At 32.4% G+C, this 12,126-nt stretch overlaps 1 protein-coding gene across 1 annotated transcript in view; it reads left to right on the forward strand.

Moving 5' to 3' along the window:
* The window catches only part of LOC129259471 (structural maintenance of chromosomes flexible hinge domain-containing protein 1-like), a 56,724-nt gene extending 50,338 nt beyond the window's left edge, over positions 1–6,386 (forward strand). The window contains exons 39-43 of the mRNA XM_054897761.2: positions 498–610; positions 1,228–1,298; positions 1,626–1,791; positions 2,812–2,970; positions 3,145–6,386. Of these exons, the coding sequence (XP_054753736.2) occupies positions 498–610; positions 1,228–1,298; positions 1,626–1,791; positions 2,812–2,970; positions 3,145–3,296 (661 nt within the window). The 3' untranslated portion in view covers positions 3,297–6,386. The remainder of the gene's footprint in view (positions 1–497; positions 611–1,227; positions 1,299–1,625; positions 1,792–2,811; positions 2,971–3,144) is intronic.
* Positions 6,387–12,126: the final 5,740 nt, after the last annotated feature.

A 12,126-nucleotide genomic window follows, 5' to 3' on the forward strand; every position in this document is an offset into this window, starting at 1 on the left:
ATATTACAAAATCTTTGAATAAATTCAAACACATGACCTGAAAGAATGATTCTTCTTCTTTACAATGATACCAAATTCATGAAATTCGATGCACAATTAGAGCAGCAATGACCGAATGAAAAGAGGTGTTTTGGTCCGCATCAGGCTCATTAAATATGCAAAACATCTCAAGTCATGAATATCACTTAGATGAAAGAAGCCACTTTCTTGGGACCTGCCGTCTGACTGATAAAAATTGTTAAGGAGGAAAGGAATAATGATTTATGTGTGCATATTTGTTTAAGGTGCTTGTGTACATGGATGTGGGAATATCTTAAAAAATGTTTGACAAAAATAAGGCGAGATGGATGATGAACTCACACAGTCTTGTTGATTATTCTAATGCACCTCCAATTTTTTTTTCCCCTCACGCTCGATCCTTGCCCCCCAAATAATACAATCTTTATTTAACATAGATGTGAATGATTGAATTTGCCCATGGCCCTTTGTTTTTGCAGGCCTCTTCCTCACAAGAGAGTTCCTATGAAGCATGGTCATACTCCGTCAGGCAACCCGGTCTATGCAAGACATCTACTAAGGTTCACAGGACATGAAGCAAACTGTAAAATAGGTAATTCAAAAAGTAATTGGTATTTGATGATGATGGTGACGATGATGGTGACGATGATGACGACAATGATGATGATGATGATGATAATTATAGAAATGATGATGGTCATGGTGGTAATGATGATGACATCACGGATGCTGCTGATGGTAGTGGTAATGATGATAATGATGGAGATGGGGATGATGATAATGATTGGTCGTAATGATGATAATAATAGTGGTGATGATTGTAATGTTGATAATGGTTATGACGTTGGTGGTGGCGATGATGACCAGGACGATGATGGTGATGGCGATGAGAATGATGGTGATAAGAATGATGATGATAACGATGACGAACATCTATTGTGATGATTATTGCATTTTAAAACATGATATATTTTCTTTTCTTTAATGGTCACTGCATGTTATGTATTGATTTTTTTCTCTGTTATGTGCTTTTATTGTGAACTCACATTGTTAGTCTTCAGACTTTTTGATGAGTATTGTTGAATAAAACCGAATTGAATTTGAATTATGATGATGGTGATGGTATTGATGATTATGTATTCACGTTTTATTATCACTAAGTTAAAATAAATCACAATATATTTTATATTTCCTTTTTTGTTCCTGCAGCTTTCAGTCTCTTGCTACAGGATACCATACTCTTAGATACCCTAGATGATGCGACAGCATACAGGCAATCGGTAAGCTAAAAAAAAAATGATTATATTTTATGTCATTTCAGGTTAGATATTGATCTATATCCAAAGGAATCATGTTACTTTGTTGTAAGGACATCAAATGTCTCTTCTCAGATGATTTTGTGTATTCATCACATTAATCCTGAACTGCACTCATGTTGAATGTATGTGGTTATTTACTTATTACTGTTTCCTAAAATCAAATTCAACAAATAAAAGAGGCAGCACTGGATAGAGTTTAGCTGAAAAACTCTTCATACAAATCAGTGCACAGATTGCTGATCTCAGAGTAGCACCAGTGTACTTTATGTTGTTTCTTTCCCTTTTCAGATCGTTAAGTACATCCACTGCCCAACGCTGCTAACCCGTGATGGTAATCGTATCCGTGGTAACGGAAAGTTTGGCGGGCTCCAGAACCGATGTCCATCAGACCTAAGGGGATGTGTCTTTGGAGAACCTCCTCCCAAAGAGCTGGAATCTCTTGAGAAGCAGATGGGTGAGTCCATATAGGAAGAAATAGTCTAAACTGATTAATGTTGGTTGTACCATACCAAGATGGAATTTTTGGTAATATGACCAGCCAAGTATGGCTTGCAAAGTCAAATCTTGAACAGTTTTTGAAGAATATTGGACTTCTATGTGTCAGGAATATACTAAATTAACTCATTAATTTGGCATTCAATGCTTTTAATTATCATGAAACGCTCCCCTGGTAATTGCGTAAAATATGTACCTCTGACCCACTACTTTTGTGACCTTCCTGAAATGATTTGTCACTGTATTGGTGAGTTCATATAGAAAGAAATGGTCTAAAATGAATGATAAATGTTGATGTACAATCTCATGTCAATCAGACACAGGTTTTAATGGGGATATTGAGGTTGTACATATAAAAAGTTTAATTTGATGAAATTGCCCAAATATGACAATAGAAATATGTACATGCAAGATTAAGGAATGGAATTACATGAATAACATATATGCCAATTACTAGTTCATTTGTATTTGTCCAAAAAACAGTTAACAACTGCAGTAGTTTACTCATTGTATCATTTAGTGGCCTATGAAGCAGAAAGCATACTTTATTACTGTGAACATGAAGGTCTCTATGTTTAAGGCTTCTGATGCATTCTCAAGAAGGGTACAAGTATTACACAGAGACAAGGGAATAACAACCAAGAACAACTATCGATTTAAAGAAAAACATTGAATCATGAAAGAACAGAGCGAATTGGTGCCATTGTATGAGTTTAATAATTATTATTTTTGACATTTACATATTCTGTAGTGTTATCATATGAATTGAATTGTATTATATTTTGTAGTTCCTGGTATGTTTTCATTCAATGCACCATAAATGTTAATTTAAAAACACTTACTGTACTTGTAATACTTTTATTTGAATTAGTGAATTTTGACAGACTTGTAGTATATTGTATACATGTATTAAGGAATTTCAAATCTTGGAACAAACACGTTAATATGCACTTATGATTTTGTTCCTCATGTTATCCAGTAATCCTGGAAAAGATCATACATGCCATAAAGAGCCGTGAGCAAGCTCAGGTTGAATACAAGGTGCAGGAGGCGGCCCTAAGATCAGCGGATATGGTTGCCAAGCAACGGGATTGCCAGGAAGCCGAGGAACAGCTTGCTCTTGTCAATCAAAAAATCAGTAAGTCAAAATAAAAATCAATTTGATTCTGAATAATAATGTAAATTCAAGATTTCTTCCATATTCGAATTTTTCTGAGCAGTTTACATTGATATATTGTCTTTGAATGGTCAGTCTAACAAAAAACAAAATTATGAATATAATCACCATTCATTTTGCTGTTTCCCTTCACAGAAATGGCTGAAAGTTCTACTACAGATCGTTCCCCAATTCCTTTGTCTACCACATCTTCCAACTCAAGAGGGCAGGCTACAGCAAGAGGGACAACGAGAAGACCGGCGCCCTCTGTACCGGAAAGTCCTCGAACCAAACGGAGGAAACCCTAATGGTACGACCCGCCTTCTACTGTGATGTGTGTGCTGCATTGTCTCCCCCTTCATTCCACACTGCCAACCAATGTTTGTATGTATATAGACTATTTTAATTTTGTGTTTTGTCTTCTGTGCTCTTGTTTGCATGGTTTTGCAATGAATAGGGCAAGGAGGTCATTTTGTATATTCTTATTATGTATATTTTATCAACTATAGTAAACTGAACAGACAATATTTTGAATGTTGTGGCAATTTATGCTTTTGGAAACCAGTCGACAAGTATGTCCATATACACACAGTGACATACAGCTGTGTTAAGTCAAAGGTTGATTTGGATCCTCATAGCCATTTCATGGAATATATTCTATGAACAAGAGGATGAGTGAACACCTACTTCATGAAAAATACTACTGACTTGATTTGGGTCAATATCTTGAGGTAATGGCATAATTGAATAGCTTTCTGGATCTTCTAGTGACCCTTCCAGATAATAGGGTGTCTTTAATAAGCTTTGTATGGAGCATTTAGCTATGCAGGGTTGTTAAAGAGTATGTCCGCCACATTCAAACATCTTCTCTCATTACATTATTTTTGATTTCAAGCTTTTTGTGGACTTATGAGTTTTACAACCATGTTTATTCATTTATACTTTTGCTGAACAGCCTGTTCTACTTTGATCTCCAGGGAAGTCTGTGGTTACTTCTCAAATTTTGTACATGAACCACAGATTGTACTTCTGCATTAAGTTTGCAAATTAGATACATGACCATTGCTTTTAAAGAAACCTGTCACATGTGTTTTTTTTTCACTTATTAGTAATCTACATGATATATGATCTCTGCTTAAGTGTACCACATTTTTTTGTTTTAAAGAAGAAAAAAATGCCATTCTTTGCTCATTCCTTTCCGTTCTATATACATATGAAAATAAGCGCCATTGTTTTGTCTATTTGTCTTCTTTCTCTGTCTCTTTCTATCTATCTATCTATCTATCTATCTATCTATCTATCTATCTATCTATCTATCTATCTATCTATCTATCTATCTATCTATCTATCTATCTATCTATCTATCTATCTATCTATCTATCTATCTATCTATCTATCTATCTATCTATCTATCTATCTATCTATCTATCTATCTACCTGTCTGTCTGTCTGTCTTTACCTGTCTCTCTCGGTCTCTATGTCTCTCTCTCTCTCTATATATCCTTTTCTCTGAGAGCCACCTTCTGTGTATAGCTGCACATGATGATGTTAATGTGTGTGCATATAAATCTCATTTCTTATGTACTCTAATGCTTGCATGGTTTCATATTATTTTAAAATATAATTGGGATGAATGCAGGACGAGACGGAATTGACAGTGCCTTATCTGTGTAAATATGACAGTAAAAGCTTTTATTGGAATAACCAGCAACATGAGAAGGATGTTAACAATGAGAGAGAGAGAATGAGAAAAGAGTCATGAACTTATTGTCAGTCTTATCTTCCTTTGCGTAGATGTTATAATGTGGAAAAAGGAACCATATATGTTGTTATTATTTGAAGTTTTGACTTTTGTTTGCTACATACAATCACATTTTTTTTAGATGATAGGGAGAATAGTGTTTGTCAGTTTTATTTAATTTTGTTGTATATTTAAAAAAAAATGTATTAATGTAAAGTACAACTGTGATTTCTTGGTAGGGTAAATTCCCTTCGATATGGAATAATTTTCTTTATGAAATTAACCTGTAAAATAAAGTGTAGTAAGTCAATGACATTGCTTTATTTACGTGTAGAGTAAAATGCACATCCATCATTTTCTCTTTGTATTCACTAGAATGTTTGATGATATTACTGTGAAGAAACTGTCTTTTATCAAGAAAGCTGTTAAAATCTGATGATTAAATGATTGTGCTAACTGTATTAATTTCTCTTCCATAACTCATTAATGCAAATACATAAGAGGCAGTACATACATGTAGCAATCATACATTCTTTCAGGGATCAACGCCTGAAAGAATTATATGAATAAATATAAATCTATGTAAAAACCATCTCAATGTTATTAATTACTAAGTTGATGAAAAGTCATAAAGTATATTGGTTTGAGAAGCCTTTATTGAATACTTTTTCTGTCAAGGATCTCATTATGATATTATCAGTTGCTCATCTATTCTAACATGAAGAAAATCAATTATGTTGTAAGGATAATGGTACAGTTTTTAAGTGTATGCAACATTGCTATTTTTCAATTACATTGGCCAGTAAAAGAACCAAATCAGTATTTGTATTTTAAGTTTTGCTAAGGCCATTGGGATATTGATACCAGATACCCATTAACACTGGATGCCCATGGCTGTGCCTTTAAAAGTACATGTAGATGCTGTGTTTATATCTCACTTAATATGCCTTGATGTATGTACTTTGTTGAAACAATATTCTCTGTCAACTGTTGTGTTTAATAAATGTGTCTTTAGTTACATTTTAGTTTTTTAGTTACATTTCCCAGTAGTCTGCATTACTAGGATGTAATGATCAATAATTATCATCTTTGAGATAAAATTAATATCTGTGTTGCTATCTTTCCATGTTTACATCTTTCCATGTTTACATCTTTCCATGTTTACATGTTATGACTATCATAGAGATTTGGATTTCATAAAGTCAGGTGTTGCTGAAACTTGATACTAGGTACTATACCATAATGCTGATTTAAATAATTATAATAAAAAAAGAGTTGAATTATTCAAGTGATAAAGTATAAGAATATATCCACTGGATGAAAAAAAAATAAAGGTACAGTACTCTGAAGTTTTTGTTGCTTCAAGGAGCAAACCAGACTATGTGCAAGTTGTCTTAGCTGATGATATCACATGATCACTTTGCCATATGGAGTATGCATTTTTTTCTGCTGCAAAAATGTGAAATACAATTGATAGAATTCATGGCTCATGATGGAGCCTATGTCATAATATAACTAAGATTGTCAGTACTGTAACTTATTGTGACACCAGGGAGAGATTGTTCATACACTCCTGTTTTACTTTTTTGTGAGAGGAAATATTCAGAATTTCTGTAATAAATATTAAAATGAATGAAATCTCTTTCGACATAAAAATTGACTTATTCACATGCAGCCTTTTTGTCACCGTTAAACTTAGTACTGCAAACTTTATTCTATTGTAAAGATTTCAAGTGTTATTGTTAAGAATTATCCTTACTCTCATCAAGTTTATTAAATGAAAATGTTAGGCTTAAAGATTTTTATTTTATTTTATTTCCTTAGAATCAATCAATCAAAAGAAAAAGGCTCCAATGTATTTAAAAAAAAATTGCTTTGGTGTTAATTCAATTCAAAATGAATTATTCCTCTTCATTTCCGTTTTATTTACCCGAGTATGCTAAAGCATAAAAAAAAAATTGTTTGTTGATTTTTATTTTTTTTCGCATTAAAGGTCAAGTCCACTCCAGAAAATGTTGATTTGAATAAATAGAGAAAAATCAAATTAGCAAAACGCTGAAAATTTCATCAAAATCGGATGTAAAATAAGAAAGTTATGACACTTTAAAGTTTTGTTTATTTTTCACAAAACAGTGATATGCACAACTCAAATGAGAAAGTTGATGATGTCCCTCACTCACTACTTCTTTTGTTTTTCATTGTTTGAATTATATAATATTTCATTTTTTATAGATTTGACAATGAGGACCAACTTGACTGAATCATATAGTATTAAACAATGCTCATTACACATGTTCACGGAATAATTAATCGTTGTTTCACTTGACAAGGAGGAGAAAAATATAATATTCCCTATTTCATATAATAAAACACAAAAGAAATAGTGAGTGGATGACGTCATCAGTCTCCTCGTTTGCATACCGACAAGGTGTGAATATAACTGTTTTGTGAAATTAAGCAAAACTTTAAAATGTCATAACTTTCTTATTTTACATCCGGTTTTGATGAAATTTTCAGTGTTATGTTTGTTGCATTTTTCTCTTTTTATTCAAATCAACTTTTTGTTGGGGTGGACTTGTCCTTTAAGTTTAAAATGAATTTTGAAATGGATTTCTGAATTACAAAGCAATTTTGAAATTTTCAGAATTGATTTTGAAATCTTTTTATTGAAATTTTCAAAGTCAAATTAAGACCAATTTGAATGGATTGTTAAAATTTTTTTTGTTATTGGTTAACTGCAAATCTCAAAATTCACATTATAACATTAACATTAATTACTTTTTTTTCTAATAATGATTTTAACATTGTTCATTGCCTTAAACTTGAATCAAATGCGTGTACACCCTTTGTATATTTGGAATCAGTTATAAATCTTTTTCTCCTTTTTCTTCCAGCTACATAAAAAAAGCTCACAAACACTAATTTTGAGCCTAAATGAAAGTTATTGACAATGCATTCAATTGTTTGACCAGCTAGTCAATATGTCAATATGACTAATGAAGATGACCCAATGTGAAAATACAAAAAACAAAGATCCCTGTAGTATATATCATGTGACCAGCTTCTGACCAATCACATTTTAGTATTTGTATTAGCCAACAGAATTCTATGATGTATGTACTATGTATTCATTCAGTTACGTATATCCCACTATTTTTCAGCTTTTTCATTAGTGGGACACTACTTCATTTCATTTGTTTTATGTTTCGTAACTAGTAGCATATTAATGCTGTAGCCTGTCTTTTCTATGCCCTGTCTCTCAAATTGTTGCAATTGATCCAAATCAAACTCAATCTGATATATTGATTTCAAATGTGTAATTAAAGTGTTTAAATTGAGATCAATTTCAATTTGATTTGAATCTTTTCCAATTTTCTATAAGACAGGGTCCTTCTGTTTTCACATTGTGTAAATATTTGTATATACACCTGTAGATCTCCATCTCTTCATGATGAAAGCATACTTTACATGTGGCTGCGTTGGCACCTTTTGCCAACTTGGTATGTCTTGTTATTTATGTTTGTTTTCCAACATGGTTATGTTGAAATGCAGGAATGAAGGGATATGTAATAGAGCTTATTCTAGGAGTGATAACAGGAGAGGATTGATAAAATGAATTTAGAACCAAAGAAAGAGAGGAAGAAAATTCTAAGATGGAGATCTATGTAAGGATTAATTAAACATCAGTTGATACTCAGTTTATAAAAAAATAATGCATAAAATATATGAATGAGTGTCTGTATTTTCTACAAAGCCTACAGACATCTCACCATGTGTTGTCTTGTATCAGTACTCTGTAAGTTTCATTGAATCATCTCTTTTTGTTTTTTTCTTCATTGCATTGTAATTATCCAAGGGTAGCATTTTAGTCAAAGTGTGTTCTTTCAAGTCAGATTCTACCATATCCCAGCACACACGCAATTTGTTGTGATCCGAATTCCAAATAAATTGTACCAACTTTTGATATGGACATTCCAACCGATAAGATCTTAGCAATCAGAGTTCAGAATAGTGATATGACTACTGAATTCGAAATTCAGTCCAGTTCGAGCAGCCCTGAAGGAATAAAAGCAAACCAATTCCAAATTGTAATGGCGTCATCATCGGTTGCAACTTGAAGCTGATTTTGACTTTACTCTGACCACAGGAATTGCAGCAAAGCAAATTATGATTTCATTATTCCTAAGATTATGCCGAACTTCAAATGAATTAATTTTTACTTCTTGGAACTTTCACATTTAATACAAAATGCATTTTATAAAAAACAATTGTGTCACATCGGATCGTGCAGTGTGCGCTGGGCTTTACAGGGAGAGGAAACTGCAATATAACAGAACTAAAAACAAGTTGCATAAATCCTGTCACAGACTTGGGATACCCTGACAAAATGATTAGAAATAAATTATTTTATGCTCGAATGTCTTGGAACGGCTCTTACATCATCTGACCAAAAGTGTTTGAGCTGTCTGAAATGAAAATTTCATTTTGTTTTCATTGTAATTGTTTTGATTATACACATACATAATTATCCTTATTGTTTAAAGCCTATTGAAATGATCCATCCCTAATTGAAACGTTGAAACATATTGAAAATTCTCTGAAAACTTACCTTTGTAACCAGTAGTAGGTTGGAGATACATTATGTTTTTAGTTTTTCTTTTTCTTTGACCCTCTTATTGTTAAACTTGTTTAGTCCATGTATGAGCTTAGAGACCTTTGTATTAAGTGCCTTATTATAATGATAATAATGTTGCAGTCTATAAATTGCTCACTGCATATCTAATCTGCAGAGTTCTCAATACAAGAGTATTGAGTATCAAAGTCCCATTTTTGGTCACATCATCGTAATGATTCCAACCAATAAATCCTTGTACCAATTAATGTATTACTTAATTAGAGCCAGTGGAACTTGATTGTTAGCTACCATTGACTTCTGAAACACTTCTGAAACAGTTTAGAACCACTTGCATTCGGTATGAATGATGCTACTTATTTGGCACAGTTTTGTACAATATCAAATGTCTTGTCTTTGAAGAAACCAAAAAAGGCTGCCATTTAATACAAATATTTCATTTTATTCTTGTATCGCACCCTGTCCTGGGTAAATATTGAATATTTTGATGAGATTAGAATGTATGAAGCATATTTTGTAAACCATGTTTGTACACAATCTCTAACAACTCCTTTTAAATGTAATGACAGTACTAGAGAATGTGTTATTAAGAAGATTTCAGTAAACCATTTGGTAAAGGAGGCAATGATTCTGTTCAATAAAATCTTGCGGCTGAAAATATTTCTTTAGCAATTTGGCTTAAGGTTTGAATGACAAATTTGTCTTTGAATGACAAATTTGTCCTACACGTACATGTACTTTAAATATCTGTATTTGTCTAACATTTGTTTAGTAGTCATCAAATTAATGTAGCTAAAATGTAAATATGTTTAGTGAGAAGTAACATGGTTTCTTATTGAAGTTTTTGATTTTGCTTTGTTTGTATATATGTTAAAATTTTGGAATGAACTAATGAGATTGATTTTAAATAAAGGACAAAAGACCCTTATTCTACGTTTTATTAATGTTATTCTATTCATCAATTTGGTTGATAACAGTCATATTTGATTCATAATTTGTTTGCTCAAAGGCACTCCTGTGTTTCATAATTTCTTAAGCGTCCCTGCTGATGCTACATCTGGAAACATGGTGTATGGTAGATGGACTCAGTTTAAAGAGCAAATGGGAAGTGTTAATAAATAGACGGAGAGAGAAAGATAGTTGGACAAGCAGGGAACGAGGGGAGGGTGTAAGTGACGTTAATAATTCTAATTCCACAGACTACCGTGATACACAAACCAGCCTGGTTGAGAGACCATGCAGCATTAAATGACAAGTAGCAAGGTTCAACCTGCAATTTAATGAAACAATGAAATCATAAATAATCTCATATACGAACATGACAATATCATTCTCAATATCATTCATGTACTATATAAATCGCAGGTATAAACAACATAATCTATTCTGTTTCATCTTTGTTTCTTGTTTACGCATGACTATATGTAACAAACAGTTGTCAAAGAAATTATATGTCAATATGAATTGTCTATGATTCTTCATTATGTAGCTATATATGTCACCGATAAATATTCGTAATTCTCCCCAAAACATGAGCAAGCAAACAAATACATCAACCATTGCACCATCCTATTAAGCTTTGCTTGGCATTACAATTATACACAAGAAAAGGTGCTGACCTAATTAAATATGCGCACTGTAACAGTAACTTGAGCACTTAACCTATTGGCAATGCAAACACATTAATCCTCAACTTCAATCTATTTTGTTATCAAACTGAAGCTATTCATACCTTCAGCTTCAGCATATAACATGCTAGCTCATAAATGTTCATTACATAAATCATCTGTGCTATTATTATTTCTCCATCTACGTCTGTACACGTCTACACATCTTCGCTACAGTGCAGCCAGGAACACTTCCCTGGTACAGCAATACACGTACATTATACATACATAACCCACACCTGCACAGATTGATTCCAAATTTAAACGTACCATTTCTACTCTTAATATTCATACATGGAGCCAAAATATTTCCAAGTTATCGATACATATAATTATTGAAACCTTAAATACAATGATAATTATATATTTTGTACTTAACATAAACAAATCATGACAAATTTTGGCCTCTTTTTGCCAAGCAAAATAAATATATATTCCAGCAATTTACATCCTGGCCCCTTAAATGGGAAGTCAATAACAATGACCATTTACCAACTGAAACTTATTCCTTTCCCTATATATTCTTTGAATTTTATACAAGACCAAAATCGTTCAATTTCTCAAACAATGTATATATATATGTGGTAAAGGAGCCTATCTCTCATTTTGTAGCTCTTGTTGTCTTACAATTATAACATATATACACATATATAAATAAAGTACAGAAGTCAGAGATTGTTTGATTCAGCACTAGTATATGATAGACAATTTACAACTTATACATTTCCACATAATTCCTTGTACATCATTACCTATGAAGCACAAATTTATGACATATCTTCCCCCAATTTTTTTTTGTTTTAGTTCGCAACATCATAAATCAAAAATTGACATGTCTTTATGATCAATACATGCATAATTCTTCAAGGAAAAACCAAAAAACAAACATCATTCCAGCAACCCTGTACACATGCAATAGCCTATTAGAATGGCATTTAAAATGATAGCATTAGCAAGTTCTTTCTTAGGACATTTAATTCCCTAATTTGTTTCCAAACTAGTAGCAATTCAAAATTTTAATTTGGGTGGGCCAAATCAAAAGAAATAATACATGCATCCTCTTCAATCAACCTTCTTCTTGAATGCCTTTTCATACG

This window comes from Lytechinus pictus, chromosome 1, assembly GCF_037042905.1.
Source record: "Lytechinus pictus isolate F3 Inbred chromosome 1, Lp3.0, whole genome shotgun sequence".
In the NCBI taxonomy this organism is placed as follows: Eukaryota; Metazoa; Echinodermata; class Echinoidea; order Temnopleuroida; family Toxopneustidae; genus Lytechinus; species Lytechinus pictus.